Here is a 24,236-nt window from a genome sequence, read left to right as displayed (position 1 = left end):
ACCAAGGGCATTATTTCCTTCATAATGTTCATAATTAAACTCTTCATTAATCTTTTATTCTTTCTTTTTGTATTGTTTGTTCTTTCTTGTTGTACTGTTTGTTCTTTCTTGTATTCATCAAACTTATTGTTGTATTGTTTGTTCTTTCATGTTGGCTTTAAAATTCATCATAAAATTGTTCATAATTGTTGTATTGTTTGTTCTTTTTTCTGGAATTTTATGTTCTTTTTTATATTGTTTGTTCTTTTTTGTTGAATTATTTGTTCTTTCTTGTTTATTTGTTTGTTCATAATAATTATCTGCTTTATTGTTTGTTCTTTCTTGTTGTATTGTTTGTTCTTTCATGTTGGCTTTAAAATTCATAATGAAATTGTTCACTTCATTGGTCTTTTATGTTTTTACAAGCGCCTATATTGTTTATTTCCAAATAAATAAATAAATGTTCATTTCCAAAATAGTAAATGTTCATTCCAAATAAATAAATAAATGTTCATTTCCAAAATAGTAAATGTTAATTCCAAATAAATAAATAAATGTTCATTTCCGAAATAGTAAATGTTCATTTTTGTAGTTTATTTCCAAATAAATAAATAAATGTTCATTTCCAAAATAGTAAATGTTCATTCCAAATAAATAAATAAATGTTCATTTCCGTAATAGTAAATGTTCATTTTTGTACCAGTATTTGTTATTTCTTGTTGTATTGTTTGTTCTTTCATGTTGGCTTTAAAATTCATCATAAAATTGTTCATAATTGTTGTATTGGTTGTTCTTTTTTCTGGAATTTTATGTTCTTTTTTATATTGTTTGTTCTTTTTTGTTGAATTATTTGTTCTTTCTTGTTTATTTGTTTGTTCACAATAAATATATGGTTAATGTTCATAATGAAATTGTTCACTTCATTGGTCTTTTATGTTTTTACAAGAGCCTATATTGTTTATTTCCAAATAAATAAAAAAATGTTCATTTTCGAAATAGTAAATGTTCATTTTTGTAGTTTATTTCCAAATAAATAAATAAATGTTCATTTCCAAAATAGTAAATGTTCATTCCAAATAAATAAATAAATGTTCATTTCCGAAATAGTAAATGTTCATTTTTGTACCAGTATATTAATGTTCATTTTAACAACACAAACGACATCATTTTGGATGGGGGTACAGCCAGCTTTGGCTGTACCCGGGTATAGCCAAAAATTTGCGGGTCCATCCCATTTAACGCCACGACCTATGGGCTTGCCTCGAAGCCAGACCCGGCCCGACCCACAACCATCTTTAGAAGGGAGTTGTATCTTATATTTTTTGGGATAGGGCATGAATTTTGTTCTTAAAGCATGTATTTTAGGTAGCCGAAACCTGCATATTTGTAGGGAGGGTAGAATCAAACTCATTTTGTAGACTCACGAACGATGAGCTCTAATTGTGACATACAAGTTGTTGGTGAATGATTTTGATCTCAGTCGTCTACATCATGATGAGAGAATTTAGTTATCAACTAATAATATGAATGATAATTACAATCATGATGGTATAGATTAAACCTCCGAGTGATAGGTATAATTACAAATATGAATGATAATTACAATTATGACGGTATAGTCCTAATCCTTGGTGATAGAGTTATAGATAATGGTGTCAATTGAGGGATTTTATTGGATTTCCCTATAAGTTTGAGGGACACTAGCTATCAAGTTGGCGGATTTAGAAATTGTAGTAAGTGGGGTCACTATTACAAAATTACTGAGAAATTAACTAAATTAGGTACTTTTTAATACAAATTAGTCGAAAATTAACTAAAAATATGCAAAAAAATTTGGCCAAGTGGGGTCAAGTGACTCCACTCCCTATACACTAGATCCGCCAATGTCAAGTTCGAATTTGGAAAATTGTTTGGTAATTAAATGATTAATGTGCTAGATTATTGTAGTAGTGCGTACTTTGTTTTCCATGGAATAGGGATTAACATGCATATTGTCGTGAAATGCATCTAGCCATGATCATATTCAAAATTTCAAATGGTGGTGGGACAAACTTACAAACAATTTAACTCGTATTATTATACAAGTCACATGTCAATTCTTGCCCTTTCTTTGAAAAGGAAGGGGAGTAAAGATAGAAATATGCAAAGAAATGTGACAAGTCATGGAATGATAGTAACAAAACTTTCCCAATTAATTATTGCGTAGTAATAAGAATTATCTTCAACCTTTTATTCGATTATTTAATATTCAAGATCTGATATTTCTCCAGAACACTAGATATTTACCATTAATTGATACTCCGTAATACTTTTATTAAACGTTGAATGTTCAAACAAAGTTTTAGACGACGGACAGTCGCATATAAGATTCAATACTAAAACAAAATGATATCGTCGTTACGATGATACGAAAAGAAGTTCCAATGAACTCTCTGCCTTTTCTTTCCCTTAGAGAAAAATAATTCTACATAAGTTTGTTACTCCCTTCGTCCCTTAATACTCGCACCGTTTTGACTGGACATGCATATCGATGCACAACTTTGACCACCAATATGTTTAACTACATATTATAAAAACTTATGAAAAAATTAATATTTTGAAAATATATATTAAGATGAAGGCAACACTATATTATATACTAACATTTTTTTTACACTAGTAGAAAAAACCCCTGTTGCAGCCCCCTTGTTGCAGCGTACAAGTATAAATACGCTTCAACAACCAGTCGGTCAACGCGGGTCAAACCCTTTAAAGGGTTATCGCAGCGTACATTTTAGTTGTTCGCAACAAATGCGTTTGTTGCAGCGTACAAAATAAAAGCCCGCAGCAACAACCCGTAGTTATTGCAGCGTACATGTTAATGCCCGCTGCAACAAGTCCGCGTTTCAAATTAAAATTTTTACTTTCCTAGTTGCAACGTACAAACCGCGCTCAATCTCTGTTCCTTCTCTGCTATAGCTCCAAGCCTTTTCCCTTAAACAAATATCCAAGGTCGCCGTCGAACTCAGCTCGCGTCGCCGTCGAACCCAAGAGTTGCTCAGCCCTGCGTCGCTGTCTTGGTTCCGTTGGTTGCTCATCTCCCCGTCGCGTCGTGGTTCAGCCCTGCGTCGCTGTCTTGGTTCCGTGGTTCCGTGGTTCAGCCCTGCGTCGCTGTCTTGGTTCCGTGGTTCAGCATCTCCCCGTCGCGTCGTGGTTCCGGTGGTTGCTCGGCGTCGTGGTTCCGGTGGTATGGTGTGTTCAATTTTTATTTTCGTTTTTTATTTTCGTTTTCAGATTAGGGTTCAATTTTAGTTTTTGATTTTCGTTTTGATTATTGTTTTTGATTTTCGTTTTTGATTTTCGTTTTGATTTTCGTTTTGATTTTCGTTTTTGATTTTCGTTTGTTCAACTTTTATTTTTATTTTGATTTTGTTGATTTTGTTGGCTGTTGGCTGTTCCGGTGTGTTCCTGTAGTTACTGGAAAAGACAATGGTTTGCTATCCAGGCAATTAGAAACTAAGCTAAAGTTCATGATATAGTTTCAACTAGCCCTTGTTGGGAAATTATGTATTGTACTTTGGTGTTTATCGCTGCGGTGGTGGGGATTCAGGGACAAGCGATATGGCGAGGAACCTTAAAACTGTTTCGTGTTGTCTTTTCTGTGACATTTATACGTAATGGTGCATATTGTAATGAACGAACATCCCTTTATCCCCAACTGGTATTTAGAAACTGATGCTTGAAGGTTTACTTTGATGGAAGAGTTGCTACTAGTGTGCACTGTGCAGGATGATTTTGCTAGAAACAAAGCACAAGCCAGTATGTCCTTTATTCATAGAGTATACATAATGTAGAAATTGTGTTAATAGTGTCTTTTGTCTTATGATAGCTGTTATGAGATTTACGCTTCCCGTTTTCCTTATTTTTGCTTGTCCTATGAATTGTGATTGTCACCTTGGTATCTAGCATCTGTCTGTAAGCTGCTTTAAGCATGGGTCTGTTTTTTCATTAGTGAATCATATGTTTCGATTGTTTATTGTTTCTTGCTGAGTGTATACTGTAGGTCTGTAGCAGAAGCAGCATTATACTGCTTGCACTTGCAACACTATATTCTCTTTAACTTCTTGGTTTGTATTTTTTTTCCTATAATCTTTTTGTTAATTGCTGGTAGCCTGGTACCATGAAATTCACTTTTTCTCAAGTTCTTGCATCTTTTCTCAACAACCTCTTTTAATTCTGTGTATTTTATTCTCAATTGTCAACTGTAATTGAAGCTTATGCTGCATACAACAGTGTTTAATGGTCAGCATCTTGATACTTTCCTTTTTCTATCTTGCCCGTTTTAAGCTGGCTATATTCTTTTGAAACCAACTTGATCTTCTGATCGCTTTCTAACCATTTCAGGTATCTGTCATCCAACCTGTTTCTGGATGTGGACTTGCTATACTTTCCATTTTCTCCCATTTTTACTTGAAGGAGCTTATGAATGTTGTAGATTGGCTGGGAATCGCATTGGCTGGCATTGGTACAATAGGTAATGTAAGTCTTTAGAAGCTGTCTTTTCTGAACATTATTTATTTCCTAATTGGAATTTTCATTAAAAAACGAACAGGTTATGTGGAGTTGCGACTGTCTTTTTGGAGGAGTAATGATCCTATATGAAGGTTTTAAGTAGTACACAATGCATATTGATCTCTGTTAAGTATAATGATGTACTCTTATTGTACAAAATAAAGAACCTCTTACTTAGTTGAAAGTTGTAGCTAGGGGAAGGTGAAATAATTAAACCTTTTGCCTAGGCATATCAATCTGCTATCAGCTTCCAATTAAGATTGGACACATTTAGATTGCATCGAATAGTTGACATAAGAATGCTAAGGCCCCATTTGGTATCACTGTATTGGTTTAATTAATTGGTAGTTGTTTGATAGGTTTTAATTAATTGGTAGTTGTTTGATAGGTTTCTAAAATCTTAGAGACAAAAGAAAAAAACAAACTGCTCATTTCCTGCCAGAACTTTCATTCGTGCTTCAATCATTGCAAAAATACACATATTTGTTTTGCTTGATACTTTGATGTAATACACAAATTCGTTATAGGTCATATTAAGGCTAAAATGAAGCATTTTCCCTCCAAACTTTAAACTTATTACATGTTTAATATGCTTAGTTTTAAGTTTCTAAGACTTATTCTAACTACTTATACACATTTAAGGCTTGTTTGGTCGTTATAGGATATATTTAGGCTAAAATGACATTTTCGCTCCAAACTATGAACTAAAGAACCTAAGGACTCATTTTAAACTTACTAATTGTTTTATATGCTTAGTTTTGACTTTCTAGAACTCATTCCAATCCATTTATGCATATTTAAGGCTCATTGTGTCGTTATAGGTCATATTTAGGCTAAAGTGCCATTTTCGCTCCCAACTTTGAACTTAAGAACCTAAGGACTCATTTTTAAATTATTATATGATAAATATGCTTAGTTTTAAGTTTCTAAGACTTATTCCAATCTATTTATGCACATTTAATGCTTGTTTTATCGTTATAGGTCATATTTAGGATAAAATAAGGCATTTTCGATCCCAACTTTAAAATAAAGAACCTAAGGACTTATTTTAAACTTATTACATGTTTAATATGCTTAGTTTTAAGTTTCTAAGACTTATTCTAACTACTTATACACATTTAAGGCTTGTTTGGTCGTTATAGGACATATTTAGGCTAAAATGACATTTTCGCTCCCAACTATGAACCAAAGAACCTAAGGATTCATTTTAAACTTACTAAATGTTTTATATGCTTATTTTTAACTTTCTAGGACTCATTCCAATCCATTTATGCACATTTAAGGCTCATTGTGTCGTTTTAGGTCATATTTAGGCTAAAATGACATTTTCGCTCCCAACTTTGAACTTAAGAACCTAAGGACTCATTTTTAAATTATTATATGATAAATATGCTTAGTTTTAAGTTTCTAAGACTTATTCCAATCTATTTATGCACATTTAATGCTTGTTTTATCGTTATAGGTCATATTTAGGATAAAATAAGGCATTTTCGATCCCAACTTTAAAATAAAGAACTTAAGGACTTATTTTAAACTTATTACATGTTTAATATGCTTAGTTTTAAGTTTCTAAGACTTATTCTAACTACTTATACACATTTAAGGCTTGTTTGGTCGTTATAGGACATATTTAGGCTAAAATGACATTTTCGCTCCCAACTATGAACCAAAGAACCTAAGGATTCATTTTAAACTTACTAAATGTTTTATATGCTTATTTTTAACTTTCTAGGACTCATTCCAATCCATTTATGCACATTTAAGGCTCATTGTGTCGTTTTAGGTCATATTTAGGCTAAAATGACATTTTCGCTCCCAACTTTGAACTTAAGAACCTAAGGACTCATTTTTAAATTATTATATGATAAATATGCTTAGTTTTAAGTTTCTAAGACTTATTCCAATCTATTTATGCACATTTAATGCTTGTTTTATCGTTATAGGTCATATTTAGGATAAAATAAGGCATTTTCGATCCCAACTTTAAAATAAAGAACCTAAGGACTTATTTTAAACTTATTACATGTTTAATATGCTTAGTTTTAAGTTTCTAAGACTTATTCTAACTACTTATACACATTTAAGGCTTGTTTGGTCGTTATAGGACATATTTAGGCTAAAATGACATTTTCGCTCCCAACTATGAACCAAAGAACCTAAGGATTCATTTTAAACTTACTAAATGTTTTATATGCTTATTTTTAACTTTCTAGGACTCATTCCAATCCATTTATGCACATTTAAGGCTCATTGTGTCGTTTTAGGTCATATTTAGGCTAAAATGACATTTTCGCTCCCAACTTTGAACTTAAGAACCTAAGGACTCATTTTTAAATTATTATATGATAAATATGCTTAGTTTTAAGTTTCTAAGACTTATTCCAATCTATTTATGCACATTTAATGCTTGTTTTATCGTTATAGGTCATATTTAGGATAAAATAAGGCATTTTCGATCCCAACTTTAAAATAAAGAACTTAAGGACTTATTTTAAACTTATTACATGTTTAATATGCTTAGTTTTAAGTTTCTAAGACTTATTCTAACTACTTATACACATTTAAGGCTTGTTTGGTCGTTATAGGACATATTTAGGCTAAAATGACATTTTCGCTCCCAACTATGAACCAAAGAACCTAAGGATTCATTTTAAACTTACTAAATGTTTTATATGCTTATTTTTAACTTTCTAGGACTCATTCCAATCCATTTATGCACATTTAAGGCTCATTGTGTCGTTTTAGGTCATATTTAGGCTAAAATGACATTTTCGCTCCCAACTTTGAACTTAAGAACCTAAGGACTCATTTTTAAATTATTATATGATAAATATGCTTAGTTTTAAGTTTCTAAGACTTATTCCAATCTATTTATGCACATTTAATGCTTGTTTTATCGTTATAGGTCATATTTAGGATAAAATAAGGCATTTTCGATCCCAACTTTAAAATAAAGAACCTAAGGACTTATTTTAAACTTATTACATGTTTAATATGCTTAGTTTTAAGTTTCTAAGACTTATTCTAACTACTTATACACATTTAAGGCTTGTTTGGTCGTTATAGGACATATTTAGGCTAAAATGACATTTTCGCTCCCAACTATGAACCAAAGAACCTAAGGATTCATTTTAAACTTACTAAATGTTTTATATGCTTATTTTTAACTTTCTAGGACTCATTCCAATCCATTTATGCACATTTAAGGCTCATTGTGTCGTTTTAGGTCATATTTAGGCTAAAATGACATTTTCGCTCCCAACTTTGAACTTAAGAACCTAAGGACTCATTTTTAAATTATTATATGATAAATATGCTTAGTTTTAAGTTTCTAAGACTTATTCCAATCTATTTATGCACATTTAATGCTTGTTTTATCGTTATAGGTCATATTTAGGATAAAATAAGGCATTTTCGATCCCAACTTTAAAATAAAGAACTTAAGGACTTATTTTAAACTTATTACATGTTTAATATGCTTAGTTTTAAGTTTCTAAGACTTATTCTAACTACTTATACACATTTAAGGCTTGTTTGGTCGTTATAGGACATATTTAGGCTAAAATGACATTTTCGCTCCCAACTATGAACCAAAGAACCTAAGGATTCATTTTAAACTTACTAAATGTTTTATATGCTTATTTTTAACTTTCTAGGACTCATTCCAATCCATTTATGCACATTTAAGGCTCATTGTGTCGTTTTAGGTCATATTTAGGCTAAAATGACATTTTCGCTCCCAACTTTGAACTTAAGAACCTAAGGACTCATTTTTAAATTATTATATGATAAATATGCTTAGTTTTAAGTTTCTAAGACTTATTCCAATCTATTTATGCACATTTAATGCTTGTTTTATCGTTATAGGTCATATTTAGGATAAAATAAGGCATTTTCGATCCCAACTTTAAAATAAAGAACCTAAGGACTTATTTTAAACTTATTACATGTTTAATATGCTTAGTTTTAAGTTTCTAAGACTTATTCTAACTACTTATACACATTTAAGGCTTGTTTGGTCGTTATAGGACATATTTAGGCTAAAATGACATTTTCGCTCCCAACTATGAACCAAAGAACCTAAGGATTCATTTTAAACTTACTAAATGTTTTATATGCTTATTTTTAACTTTCTAGGACTCATTCCAATCCATTTATGCACATTTAAGGCTCATTGTGTCGTTTTAGGTCATATTTAGGCTAAAATGACATTTTCGCTCCCAACTTTGAACTTAAGAACCTAAGGACTCATTTTTAAATTATTATATGATAAATATGCTTAGTTTTAAGTTTCTAAGACTTATTCCAATCTATTTATGCACATTTAATGCTTGTTTTATCGTTATAGGTCATATTTAGGATAAAATAAGACATTTTCGATCCCAACTTTAAAATAAAGAACCTAAGGACTTATTTTAAACTTATTACATGTTTAATATGCTTAGTTTTAAGTTTCTAAGACTTATTCTAACTACTTATACACATTTGGTCGTTATAGGACATATTTAGGCTAAAATGACATTTTCGCTCCCAACTATGAACCAAAGAACCTAAGGATTCATTTTAAACTTACTAAATGTTTTATATGCTTATTTTTAACTTTCTAGGACTCATTCCAATCCATTTATGCACATTTAAGGCTCATTGTGTCGTTTTAGGTCATATTTAGGCTAAAATGACATTTTCGCTCCCAACTTTGAACTTAAGAACCTAAGGACTCATTTTTAAATTATTATATGATAAATATGCTTAGTTTTAAGTTTCTAAGACTTATTCCAATCTATTTATGCACATTTAATGCTTGTTTTATCGTTATAGGTCATATTTAGGATAAAATAAGGCATTTTCGATCCCAACTTTAAAATAAAGAACCTAAGGACTTATTTTAAACTTATTACATGTTTAATATGCTTAGTTTTAAGTTTCTAAGACTTATTCTAACTACTTATACACATTTAAGGCTTGTTTGGTCGTTATAGGACATATTTAGGCTAAAATGACATTTTCGCTCCCAACTTTGAACTAAAGAACCTAAGGACTCATTTTAGACTATTAGGACATTGTCATTAGTTTCTTGAATGTTAAAATGTGATATTTAATTTGTATTTAATCTAATGTTTAATTTAAATTTCTGTTTTTGTAAAGGTCTACACTCCGAGGATTGCGCCTTATGCGAGGAATTTGATGTGGTTCGTGAGCAATGGGCTAAGTTTTTTACCAACAAGTATTTATTATTGGCTTTAGCGCGCTTGATCGAGTTGGTTTAGTTGTTATAGAATAAATTTTATATTAAAATGTATGTTTATGTTGAAATTGGAACATATATTTAAATGTAATATGTGCACTTTGGTTTTGGGATATATAGTATACAAAACTCCAGTTGTTGTTTTTATATTTGTTATACAGGTTGCGTTATTCTATTATTGTTTTGACAGGTTTCTATATTTGGTGCAAGGCACTCTAGGTATCCCTAAACAAAATTAGAATTTTCCCGCCAAAAGTGCTTTTTTGCAGCGTACATATATGTTGTACGCTGCAACAAGGGAAAATTTTTTCGCAAAAATTCAGACTTGTTGCAGCGTACAAATAAATGTACGCTGCAAAAAGTTGAGTCTGTTGCAGCGGGCTTTTATATGTACGCTGCAACAAGTCCAAAATTTTGCCAATTTTTTGGCACTTGTTGCAGCGTACATCTAAAAGCCCGCTGCAACAAATCACTTTTTGCAGCGAACTTGTACGCTGCAACAAGTTCAGACTTGTTGCAGCCCCCCCAGTTGCAGCATACGATGTACGCTGCAACAGGGGTCTAAAAGCCCGCTGCAATAAGGGTTTTTTCTACTAGTGTTATATACTAGAAATAAAATAAGGTCAAAGTGAATTATGTGAATAGTGCAAAAAGTCAAAACAGTGCAAATATTAAGGGACATAGGGAGTATTATATGCGCCTTTTCCACTTTAGGGTCCTTGATTATACAACACCGTTGAAAATTTTGTGCGGACGCTGGATCTTGTATATTACTCCTCTGTATTTATTTAAGGGATACATTTGTCTTTTTCGACCGTATTTATTTAAGAGATACACTTGACATTTTTAGTAACTTATCAACCCCACCATCTAATTAAATAATCTATCTACACCCACTTTCACCCCCCACCCCCTAAAATCACATGGTCCCCACTTGTTTTACTTATAAAAATATCTACCCAACCTCACTTGTTTTATTACTTAATTTCATTCAATTCTTCTTCTTAATACACGTGCCCAGCCAAGTGTATCTCTTAAATAAATACGGAGGGAGTATTTCGTAGTCCGTGTTCTCTTAGTTGAAGATGCGGATAACTCACATATAAGAGCAATTTCATCTTAGAGGGCTGAGTGATGACTGATGAGTGAAGGATGGTGATTGTACATATGTGGGCGCAGTGATGAGCTAGCTGGTATGGGGATTGGGCAGGTGCAGGGGAAGTTATTTTTTATGTTAGGTATAGACAACACGTTAATACTTACGTAGTAATAGAGACTACCACTTAGATACTCTTAGATTTTTGTGGTCCAATTTATATTTTTCATCTTTTGCACTTTCCTATAAACAAGTACTTATTGTCTAACACAAGCATGGAAATTGACATGGTATTACGAATTTTACGGTCACTTAATAAATACATACTCCCAAGTGACCCAGCTCTACTATACTACTAGTAGCTTCCTCAAGAATCTAATTGTGCTCATTACTCATTAGTCATTACTAGACCTGGTTATCGGGCGGGGTGGGTCAGGGTCGGTGCGGGTCAAAAGAGGGTCGGGTATTGAAAGGGTCATTTTTAGAGGGTCGATAATAGGCGGGTCAAAAGCGGGTTGCGGGTCAATAGCGGGTCATTAGTGGGCGGGTCAATAAACGAGCAATGAAAAATGAAAAACAAAAGAGCCATGTGCAAGTACAATTAAATACGAAGTTATGCACGTAATTTTTTGTATCATTACTATTTTTATTTTCAAAATAATTGTAGTATAAGTTTGACCCTATAATGACCCTGTCCAATAAAGGTCTTGTCCAATAAGAGCCCTACCCAATAAAAGCCCTATTAACTTGACCCTAACCCTATATCCATTGGACTACCCTGTCCAATAACCAGGTCTAGTCATTACTTATACACGTGCACTTCATTCTTCATGCATGCTTAAGATCATTAGTGTTATATTTACATTTATTTTTTAATTTATGTTAACCATGCATGTCTTTAATCTTTATGTATTGTGTTCGCAATAGTGTACGGAGTATTATTTTACAATTTCTTGCATTCTTATATTTTTTTTGGTTTTTATAAAAAGGAAAAGGAAGGAGATAGTATCATCCATATAATAGTTAAAGAGATCGGTTGAACAAGGCAATACATATCAAATCCGTCTAAGAGTGGCTAAGTAGTCTGCATAGACCACTCAATAAGTAACCACAAAAACAGAGGGGATATGTATCTGGAAAATTTAAACAAAATGTTCAACATACTCACATGAGAGTTTTTGTAGCCTCATGAAGTATTGTTTATAGGCTCTAACATAGACCAAGTTTTTTGAAACCTTTTTGATTCGTTAAGTTCGATTATATGATACGAGTAGTCACAGTTTATTGGAAAGCTAACAATGCAATTTATTGGATTGTTCAAAATTTATCTATCAATCATAAGAAATTTAAATTACAATTTTTTATGATTCTCCACTCGTAACAAGGAAAATACGTACCAACATAACTAGACACATACATGCATAATGCTAAGTATAATATATTTGGTTCTTCTACCTAAAAATATAAATCAAATAAGTTGAATAGAATGAAATTAAGTTATACTATGGGTCCACGAAATGAAAACCCATGAGTTTGGATATTGCTGAAGAGTTACAGTTAGGGTGGCATGATAGCATGAACCGTTGGTATCATTAACCAACTGACAGACTGACGGCACATACCGTTGAGAGAGAAGTATGGCCCACGAGGCCACGATAAAATTATGGCCCATATTCCAATGCTTATTGCATTATACTTCCTCCGTTCCTAAATAGTTGCACCGTTTTGACTTTTAGGTTTCCCAACGCATAACTTTGATCATTAATACTTATAATTATGTATTAGTAAAAATTATAAAAAGTTGATATATTTAAAATATATATGAAGACTTTTCAATGGCTACCGTAAAATGATAACCACCATAATAAAATGAATCTCAGCCTTTCATCTTTGTTGACTTTTTATAACCGTTGATTTTATTGAATTTTTATTAATAAATAAATATTTTTTAAAACAGAAAAATAGGATTCCTCCCCCATTATCTTAACACGTTCTTATTTTAATTTTTTGTATTTTCTTTTTCCTGGATAAAATCCTTCTTGATAATCGTCTACTTTCTCTGCTCATCCTTCACATATCTTTCTTCTCTTGGATTTCAGAATCTTTATAAAAGATGTATACGGAGTACTTCGTATTATTTTTGATCGATTAATCAGGTACCCAATTGATAACCGTTTTTTTTCTTTCTAAACGTTCAATTCCAATATGTAAGTTCTTCCTTGTTAATAAAAATGATACGGAGTACTGTACAAAAGGCAATAAAAATCATACCCACGTTCATTGTTAATAAGAAAGGAAATGATGGAATTAATTGAGTTTCTTAACCAAACTGTTACTACTTAGAGATCGATTGAATTAAAGTTTTAGAAATTTTACCAACCCCCAATTATGAATATTAACAAGAACATCAATTTTGAATTGAAGTTTTAGAAAAAAAATTCATTTTTTTTGTCATAGAGAGAAACTGTTTCTTCGGAAGACCGGGACGTGGATGATTGGAGTATGAAAGTGGGGTATTTTTAATACTTTTACTTTTATTGAAAAACTAATTTTAATTAAAAAATAAAAACTAAAATGTCAGCACAATCAACGGTTCTAAGGAGTCAACAAAAATAAAAGGTTGAGATTCATTTTATTATGGTGGCTACCATTTTATTGTAGTTATTGCAAAATCTTCCAAATATATATTAAGACAAACCTAATAATACTTTGTATAATAAATTTTAATTTTATTTATTAGTAGAAAAGTAACGTCAAAGCAAGACAAATGAATAGTGTCAAAAGTCAAAATGGTGTAACTACTTCGTACTCCCTCCGTCCCGGAATACTTGACCTGTTTTCCTTATCGGGTCGTCCCTTAATACTTGACCTGTTTCTAAAAATGGAAATATTCTAATAATATTATATTATTTCTCACTCCACCCCTATTAACCTACCTACCCCCTACTCCATACTAGGGATGGCAGTGGGTAATGGACCCGACCCGGATCCGTGGATCCAGATCCGTTTTCAACGGATCTGGATCCTCAATTTTTGGACCCGACGGATCCGGGTAGGATCTGGATCCTTGGTTTTAAAAACGGATCCGGATCGGGTCCTAAGTCATTACCCGGATCCGGATCCGTTTACCCGTTTTTATAAATAAAAAAATTAAGATATAAAAATAAAGACTTAAGAATTGTAGCATTATTGAACTTTGTTGAACTTTTAATATTATTTATGTTGGATTTGTAAAATTTAATTTTAGTGAATGCTTGTATGGACAAATAGCGTTGTTATTGAAGTTATTAAACTATGTTTTAAGGTTAAAATGAAAATTAGGGTCGTTTGATGAAAAAATAAGTTAGGATCCGTTTTGGATCCGTTTTGGACCCGGATCCGTAGGATCCATCGGATCTGGATCTGGATCCTCAATTTAATTACCCAGCGGATCCGGGTAGAATTTGGATCCTCGCCTAAAAAACGGATCTGGATCTGGATCCTAGAGGATCCGGTCCAGATCCTACCCGTTGCCATCCCTACTCCATACACAAAATAATTAAAAATTCAACCCCTACTCTCTCCCAACCCCACCTCTTAACCCAACTCCCACTAATTACATTAAAATAATATCCCACTATCAACTACTACCTATTAAATTAAATAAGTCAATTCAAGTCCCTTAAACTCTGTGCCGGTCAAACCGGGTCGAGTATTCCGGGACGGAGGGAGTATTTAGTAACTGAAAAAGTATATGCAGAAGAGCACAACGTACATATGAATATATGATGGTTGGTACATCCTCATTTTTTGTTACAAGCACGTGGTCAAAAAAATAACCTTCATCAAGTATAAATATACTTACATTCATGTCCAAACCTATCCCTATTCGTTAAACTAGGAAGAATATTCATTTGATCGTGAATCTCTTAACCAAAAGATTCATCATATGAATCAGTAATCTAGAAGAAAAAAAATAGATGCATGAATGGTTCTAGCATATAGTGGTACAATAATCTGGTGTTTGTTTAACGAAGTTTCTTAATTATCTAGGAATTACATGTCAAAAATCAAATGATTAATTTTATACATTATTATATCCATCCAGTAAGTAAAATACGTGTTTGTTGAGACTGCTAGGCCGTCCCTGGGTTTGTAGAGAACGAACTAGTGTCGTTGAGATTGAGGGCTAAGCTACCCGGCCGACTCATCGGCAATGAATACTTTACGAAGGAAATCCTGAAAGCGAGTTGCATAAAAATTAGGATTAACAGATGAGATAGTCTTGGAATCATACTGCAACGACTTGTAAGCATGTTCGAGTCTTTTGATGACGTTGTAGCTTTGTAAGAAATCAATAATTCCAAGAAATAAGTAGACATTTATGGGCTCTTGTATTCTCCTGGATTTGCTACCGTCAGATGGGCTTGCTTTCGGTTCACTTTGAGGTATTTTCATCGCCCGTGCTTCAACTTTTGCTCCAAATCTTGTGTTGTTACCCCTGTTTGTTTTAATCACCAAAAAGTTCAATTTAATTTAATGTATGTTGAGTTATCAAACACAATCAAGTGTGATAATAGTCTTCACTTTGCATATGTAAAAGTATTCTCCCACATTTAAGAAATACTTTTGCCTATCCTTAAATATGCCCATGTGTTTCCTATATTGAATATGTGGCAGTGGCGGACCTTGAACAATTTTACGAGGGGGCCGGTAGAAAAAAAAATCAAGCAATATACTATGTAATAATACAATTTTACACAATTTTTAGGGGGGACCGTTGTAGGAACTATGACTAATAAGAACAATAATTAGAACAAGCTTATCTGTAACAATGTCGTGGCGTGACACCAATCACTGCCCTAAAGTCGAATTTGCAGAGTGGGGTTAATGGAGCAGTTTCCAGAGTTAGTGGGTTGATTAAGTCTCCTGACTTAATCAAACCGCCCTTGACCAAAAAGAATAACCCGGTCCACAAAACCCACCCCACGCCCGCGAACCGCCAAGTACCAAGGCCCTCGCCCGAGCCCGCCCCGGCGCGCGCGTGTGTGTGTTGTGACCACCCATGCCACTCTCAAGCACTCTTAAACAAATGATTAAAGGGTAGTGCAATATATAAAGAAGGTAGTATGTGGGTTTTTTATCAATGTGGGACAATTGGTTTTTTCATTCTTTTGAAGCATTCCCTTTTGGAGGAACAAACTCCAACAACCGTAACTAAAAATACACTATAAAATTTTTCGGCCGAGGGTCCAGGCCCACCCCAGCACAAATAAAGATCTGCCCCTAATATGTGGTGACTTGAGTTATTGGGCCAAGAGGGGCATTGAGCTTTGTTTGCTAGTATTGGGTTGGTAATATGACTATATATTATTAATCTAGACGTTATTAACATCTTTTGCGGTTATTTATTTGATAACTGCCTATTATTTTCCTATTTAACCTAAGGCAGAAGATTAACGCTTAATTAGGATTTTCCATATTTCTCACAAAGTCAATTTTCTTCCAATAGACATGTTCATGGAAATAGTTGAGTTTGTTGTATTCCATTCGTGATTATGGAATCCTGGGGGTAGATTAGCTTTAAATCCATCAACAATATATTGAGGCTAATATTAGCCTAAGAACAGAGATTAACTCATCCTAATTAATCTAGTTTCAGTATTTACTTTTTTTTTTTTTTTCATACTTCAAAGTATATTTTATAACAAAGAGTAATTAAAATCAACCTGTTAGGGTCTCGGCTATAATAAGCTTCCGGATCCTCATTTTCCATTCCCTTCCGCCCTTTAGCTGAATCTACATGCATCAACATTCAACCGGCAAATTTTTTGGATAAATAATAATACTACAAAGTACTTCCTTTGTTTCAAAATAAGTAGATAAGCACGCACCTCGCTTTGGATTATCTATATGTAACCCAAGCAAAAGACTGTAATCCATGATTCCTTGCTCCTCCAAATATTTGCAGTCTAGTTTTATTTGTCTGTTCAAATTCAGCAGGAAAAGAAGAATGTTGTACTGTAGTGTAATAAAACTTAGATAATTAAGAGCTCAATCATCTTTGGTGTGTTATGTAAAGAATGTAATGAAGAAACTCACTCTAGGATCTGAGTCCGAATTAAAGGATTGAGATAGAAGCGGAGATCGAATTCTAAATCTTTTAATGTTAATCTTGGTTGAGTTCCATTTTTAGTAGCACTTCTTCCTTGTGAAGACCCTTTCAGATCATACCGTTTGTGCATTTGCAAATCTGTTCGTAACAAGTTCTCCATTACCACAAAATACACCTGCATTAACATACCATATATTCTGGTCATATATCATACCAAATGTGCACAACATATCGAATTAGCTAATCTGATTTAGGCTCCGTTCTATTGGACTTATTTTGATTAAACTTACTCCGTATATGATATGAATTTAACTGAACTTATTTTATCTGAAATAAACTTATTTGTGCGTAAAAATGTCTGGAAAAACTTATTTTTGTGAAACTTATATTAATTGAACTTATTTTGTCTGAAATAAGTCAAAATAAGTCGAACAGAACATATTCTTCGCGCATATAAATATATATAGTTTACCTTAGAACCTCCAGAACCAGGTCTTGCTGCATGAAGGCCATAGTACTTAGCTAAGAGGGAATTTTCATACATCTGAATATGACCATAGTAACTCGGAAGCATTTCCATCAGAACCTACAAGATAACCGATTTTCAAAATGAAAAAACATATATTGATACATGGTTTTACCATTGAATAATAATTATGATTACCTTAGCCTCAGATTTGCGCAAGGTTTTAATGACAAAGCGGTCATCATGAGGTACATAGAATGGCTTACCACAGCCACGTACTATCAATTCCATGAGAACTTCGTGGTTACACACTGATAACCTGTAATCATCGTTGCTGACATTTGCGAGCTCTTGTATATTTCTGTAACAAAAATATCCATGTCAGAGAATTAATTTGATACAGAGGAATCAGTAAAAGTGGGAAGAAGAAGAAGAAGAAGAAGAAGAAGAAGAAGAAGAAGAAAAGAACCTGAAAAGGGTGGGGCTGTAATCTTTCCAGACGAATTCAGTGATAGTACCAGGTGGTAGACTTGAATTTAAAGGGTAGTGTATGTTAGTAGTTCTTGAGGATTTAAAGCTCGTGGATGAAAACGAAAGCTGCTTCCTAAGCAAGGCCATGCATCTGCATTTTGTCCCTTTTTTGTGATTAATACAAAAACATACAAGTATTTGATATTGATTAAACAAACATGATTTTTTTTATTAATATTTAGCTTCTTACAAGTCCTGCCACCAGTTTGAGCCAATAAACAAAAACGTTTAGCCCATATATAATGTATAGATTTGTTTGATTCTCGTTTTGCTAGAGAAATAAGTCAAGAGCCTATACTAATCGCTTGAGTAGATCTGATAGCTTAATTAGGAAGTGTGTGTTCTTTTTATTATTAAATTAGGTAAGAAAAAGGGAACATACTGAACCATCATCTATCACACGTTAACCAACCTAGCTACGTTTGAACTATTCCCAAGTACTTTGCAGTTGATAGGACTCGACCCTGTAATCTTCAAGTCAGGCCTAGCCATAACCATGTCCAACATGGGACACAACACATGGACCAATATTTGAAAGGGCCTCAAAATGTGAAAAATTAGGCAATTGTGTATAAAAAAAAACCTTTGTGAATGGATTGCAATGCCCACATGAATTATATGGGCACTTCTAATCTCACATTTACTTCTTTTTTTTTTTTGGTAAGCAAGTAAGAATTTTATTGCAAACCAAACACCCATTCACTACCAAGAGTTAAACTGGCGGCACCACAAACCATTTAGGATGGACCATAGAAAAAGCCAAAGAACAAAAAAACCGCAAGGCTGAAAAGCCACATTTATTTTTCCATCTCTATTAGTCAATAGGAAAAAATAGATGAGGCCTTTAAAGGGAGGGCCTAACTTTGATATTTAACATAGGGCCTCATCTTACATTGGACCGGATCTGCTCCAAGTCATACGGTTTGTTCCCTACCAACTCCACTAACTTATGTTGATTTTAGGAAGAGTGTGTTCTTGTGGCGGAACCAGGACTAGGTTTTTATACTGTTCTCTTTTCTTAATTCGGTTTACCCGGAGCTTGTATACATGTTTTAGACTTCTCGTGTAGGCACTATCTAATACTTCCTCCGTTCCACAAAAGATGCATCATTTCTATTTCCACGTATGCCAATACGCTTCTTTGAACATTAATATCTCTAAATGTGTATAAGTAAAAATTATAAAAAGTTGATATTTGGATCCTTGCATTAATACGAATTTAACAAGATCTCATTGACAATGTTTTTTCTTACACAACAGTGAAAAAATGATTGTCAAAGTTAATTGATAAATAGTGCGCAAAATGAGAAACGATGTATCCATTGTGGAACGGAGGAAGTATATCGGAGATTCGGAGGTACATAAAATGGAAACTTTAAAGGCAGTATGATCAAGCCCCAATATAATTCAAAGTAATAATGTCAAATAATCAAACTAACCATAACTTGGGTATTACAGATTGGCATTGAACGGGCTTTTTTTACAAACTTCAGATAACATTTCATAAGACTATATACATTTGGGCCCCAAAAACCAAGCCTACTACTCCACCATATGTATCCCAATATGGGTAAAAATGGGTTAAAGCCAACTTATTACACGCACAATAAATTGGGATTATTGACTTGAGCATCGGCAGGGGCCAACTCATGGAGCTTAAGTCATATTTCATTTTTATCATAGAGCCAAGATCAAAATCCCAATTAGCATAAAACGAAAAAGAATGTGTAATGCTAATACAAAAACATAATACCAACAGAATTCATGAATATTAGTTGGATGAGAATGACATCAAAATATTAAAATCCAAAAGGAGCACAAAAATTAAATTGTTACATACCAAATTGTCAATCCAAGCATATCATTATAGATCTTGAACATTACCAAATACGTAATTAATAACAAAAAGATCTCTTACCTAATTTGGCCAGATACCCAATCAAAATTGCAAAGAAATCTACCAAATTTTCGACAAAATCCAACAACAGGGTTTTACACCCTCTATCAATTTTGATGATCTACCCAGAATCATTCTATCAAAATTTGATGATCACACATAATTCATTTTTCATTTTTCATCTTTCTCTCAAATCGAGGAAATTTTACTATTGAAGGAAATAAATAAAATTATACACAGAAAGAAAAAATAGAATTAATATTTTTCTGGTTCATAAGAATGTAATATGTTGTCTACAATTACATTGCATTGTTTGGTAGTGAACCTAACACCGAACGTTGTGTCTAGCAAATTTTTAGGGGATGTTGTGAAAAATAACTTTTTAGGGGAGAAACGAGGAAAGATACATTAATCTATTTGTCCGGAAGTATATAAGAGAAAAATCAGGAGATAGATATTGGAGGATTCTCGCTCTCGTATTTTTTGGCATTAAAGGATACTAACCTCGACTTAGCCGGTCACCTTTCTTAAACTTGATAACATAAAAAGTTGTCAACATTAAATGTTAGTTCTTTCACTTTTGAACTCTTACAAGAATATGTTACATGGGCTTACAAAGTTGTCAACTTTAAAAAGATTATGAAGTACGGAGTACTTTATACTCCCTCCGTTTCTTTTTGTTTGTTACGTTTGAACTTTTGCACGTTTATTAACGTATAATAAAAATTCTTTTTCTTTTTTATTAAAAAAATAAACTCAAGTAAAACCTTAATCCATTAATCATTGCAACAACCAATAAGATTGTTTTATTTATCAAAATGAACCAATAATGGAAAAGCACAAAGATTGCTAACTTAACATACTTGGAAAATTACAAAGATATTTAATGAGTTGAAAAATTTGACCAATTAAAACTAAAAGATGGCATAAAAAATAATAGTATAATAAGTTTATAAAAGGAAATATTCTCCCACGTAATAAACATTATGAAACACCTTAAAAAGAATCCGTAACAAACAAAAAGAAACGGAGGGAGTAGTTTATACTCCCTCTGTCCTAAAATTATAATCATGTTTGATTAAAAAGACAGATTTTAAGAAAAGTAGAATACAATGTGTGGAAAATTGAAATATATTACTCCATACATTGATTATTAATTTGTACATGTAAAAAAGAATAAAATGCATGGGGAAGGTGAATATAGTACTCCGTACATGAGGATGTTTTCAATGCATTTTTTTTTGGGTCACAAATGTGAATAATATGAGAAGTATTTTATGTTCAAATAAGGAAACAAGACTATAATTATAGGACGCCCAATTTGAAATACATGACTATAATTTTGGAACGGAGAGAGTAACTTCATATCCATGTTTTAAAATTTCTGAATCTGCCATTACTCCCGCTAACAGTACTGGAACCGGTACCGGTACAGCTGAGCAAGACATTGGCAATGGGTAAAAACGAACGATAGTTGCCAAAGCGAGCTAAGGTACAACAGTAGTTTAAACGGTTTTTTCATGAAATGCCCCCGAGGTTTCACGAAATTCACCAAATACCCCTGCGCGTTTCAAAATACATAATATACCCCTATGTAAACATAAAGTGCATCAAATACCCTTGGATTTAACGGCCGTTAGTGCTCCGTTAGTATTTATTTACGTTTATACCCTTATTTACCTATATTCTACATTTTAACTTTAAAAAAAAAAACTCTTTTCTTCTCTCTCCTCTCATCTCCTCTGTTCTTTCTTACCCATCTTCAATCTCACCCCCAATTCATCAATAGCCATTGATTCACCTCAAATTACCCAGAAATACAAGTCTCTTCTTCCGGTGATTTGGTAGTGCAGGTGGTAGGGAGTCCGAAGAATCCACCATTGCCGCCGACGAAGGTTGAAGGCTGGCGGCGAGAGGAGATCGAGGAAGGAAGGAGAAGACGGCGCGGCGGCAGCTAAGGAAGGAGAAGACGACGGCGCCTTCTCAATTCTCTCTCCTCGAACCACCTCCTTCTCCCTACCAAACTCCAGACGCTAAAACTTCTTCAATTATCACAAAAATGGCGGCTTCATCCAATTCTTCTCTAATGTGGTTCCGAAAGGGATTCTGAATCCACGGTAACCCGACTCTTGAACAAGCTGCTACAGAATCGAATTTTGTGTACCCAATTTTTGTGATTGACCCGTAATATATGGACCCTGACCCGAATGCTTTCAGCGAGGAAGCTTGTTTAATGGACGATTGGCAAGCTTGCGAAGATTGGGTTGACGATCACGGAAAACCTAATCTCGTGTTCAACTCTAATCAATTTGGAAAATCACAAGTCCAGGTTACCTACAACCCCCCTCCTGTTTATTATGTAAAATTTGTGGAATTTGTGAAATTTAATTTTTGGAATTTGATGGCATCTGGCATGATAGATTTTGATTGTGGTGCATTATGATTGTAGTCTTGGTTAATTTGGAAAAAAGTTTCACTTGAACAAAGCGGGCCTTTGTGAAATTAGAGAGATAATCATTGTTGTGAAACAGGTGAATGGTGTAAATGTGTATGATTGTATATGCTTCATGACTTCATGAGTATTGAAGGTCTTAAACTTTTGATAAACCTTTGATAAATGATGACTACGGTGAGCATTACCATTAAGGGTCCTACTTTAAAGTTAAACACACCTGAGAATGATGATAAGATATCATGGTTTGTGATAAAAACATTTAGTTATGGCCCAAACAGAATTCTGCTCAACCTCGAATTTTCACCTATTGTGTATTTTGCTTTCAAGTATATCTAAGGAGAATCTTGTCTGTTTGATTAAGTGTTGGGGTTGGTACCTCCAAAATCATGTCTCAAAAGCTTCTTGCCTATTCTCTTTAATAGTCATTGGTTTGCCATTGTATCTGAGTTCCAAGATATTGTTTGCAGTTGGCAGGGCAGCACCCAATCTGATGATCTCTGGTTTTGTCATTTTATTATGGCCATCTGATCTTGGTGCTGCTAATGAACTTCTTGGTGCCAACCAACTGCTGTCTCCACAAGCTCATGTCACACCAGTTCAATTTGCTGCTCTTTGTCTCTTGGGCCTAAGGCAAGCTAAGAAACTGACATTTTTCATGCATTTTTAGATTTTGATGTAAAGTGTAAACACAAAATTACTGATAGCATACACAGTTGGTTCAACGAGAACACTAAATTTGTAAGAATGATTATTTTTATTGTGATGAAGCCCACGAAGGTCATATCTTATGTAAGCAGGGCAATGCCTTGTAGACTTGTAGTACAAGAGTGATTGTAAATGTTCATTGCAAGGGTATTATTATTCAGAGTATTTGTAAAGCTACTATGCAAATTAATCAGCTTTTTATGGAATATAATCCCTGTTTATTGCTGGAAATTTGTTACAAACTGCTCTACTTCATTGCTAGGAAATTTAGAACTGCAAATTAGCCGTTAGATTTAAATTATGCAGTTTAAAAGCAGTTTGGGTATTTGGTGCAAACAAGTTTACAAATAGGTGTATATTGTGCAAAAAGTTTATAAACATGTGCATTTGGTGAATTATAAACATGACTTAACGGAGGACTAACGGAAAGTCAAAATAGGGGTATTTGGTGAACAATACGAAAAAAATAGGGGTATATTATGTATTTTGAAACGCGCAGGGGTATTTGGTGAATTTCGTGAAACCTCGGGGGCATTTCATGAAAAAACCGTAGTTTAAAAGACAGACATTCACAATTGACATGATTAAAAGGACCACAATGAATATGAAAAGTAAGGTTAGATGATTAACCCAAAATAGCAACTAAACATTGCATAAAATGGCAGAACATTAAAGGAAGGGAACATGCCTTATTGCCTTAAGCTGACATCAATTTGTTAATACAAACTGGAAAAAGAATGCATTCTCCCACTATCGTATAGAGCTGGCAATGGGTTGGGTTGGGTCGAAATCAGGTCGACCCATTTATAAACGGGTTGAGATTTTCCCAATCCAACCCGACCTGTTTAATTAAACGGGTTGAAATTTTCAACCCAACCCAACCCAATTATAAACGGGTTGACCTGAAGTTGAACCGTTTAATTTTTTTTTTTTCACTTTTAAGTGTAAATTGACTTAACTATAGAGTCGCGAGGTGATATTTTTGTGGCATATCTCATAGAAAAAAGTAATACTTAAATATGTATTTGACATGTATCAAAATGTCAAATAATTATTCATTTTTGAAGGAAAAATGAGAAATAAAATATTTTAAATAAAATTCTACAGATTTATATTACATACTTGCTTGAACTTAAACGGGTTAGGCGGGTTGTTTTCGGGTTGAACATTTCAACCTAACCCAACCCATTTAATTAAACGGGTTGGATTGGGTTGAC

General features: G+C 33.3%; 1 protein-coding gene and 1 long non-coding RNA gene across 3 annotated transcripts; one reads left to right on the top strand and one right to left on the bottom strand.

The window, feature by feature from the left end:
* Positions 1–3,201: 3,201 nt before the first annotated feature.
* LOC130467149 (uncharacterized) lies at positions 3,202–9,922 on the top strand. 2 transcript variants are annotated; one of them, XR_008927307.1, is made up of 2 exons: positions 3,202–4,492; positions 9,676–9,922. It is a non-coding gene; the product is annotated as an uncharacterized lncRNA (long non-coding RNA). The 2 variants fall into 2 exon arrangements; XR_008927308.1 differs by having other exon boundaries at positions 3,202–4,497.
* Positions 9,923–14,829: 4,907 nt separating this feature from the next.
* Positions 14,830–20,239, bottom strand: LOC110788979 (phosphatidylinositol 4-phosphate 5-kinase 10). Its single transcript, XM_021993622.2, has 8 exons — positions 19,881–20,239; positions 17,901–18,053; positions 17,630–17,792; positions 17,438–17,551; positions 16,953–17,140; positions 16,745–16,836; positions 16,580–16,649; positions 14,830–15,351 (listed from the first exon to the last, which is right to left on the bottom strand). Exons 2-8 carry the CDS (start codon positions 18,047–18,049, stop codon positions 15,045–15,047), a joined length of 1,083 nt encoding a protein of 360 aa, XP_021849314.1. The 5' UTR covers positions 18,050–18,053; positions 19,881–20,239; the 3' UTR covers positions 14,830–15,044.
* Positions 20,240–24,236: the final 3,997 nt, after the last annotated feature.

Source organism: Spinacia oleracea, chromosome 2 (assembly GCF_020520425.1).
Source record: "Spinacia oleracea cultivar Varoflay chromosome 2, BTI_SOV_V1, whole genome shotgun sequence".
Lineage (NCBI taxonomy): Eukaryota > Viridiplantae > Streptophyta > Magnoliopsida > Caryophyllales > Amaranthaceae > Spinacia > Spinacia oleracea.
This window is presented reverse-complemented; position numbering and strand designations above follow the sequence as displayed.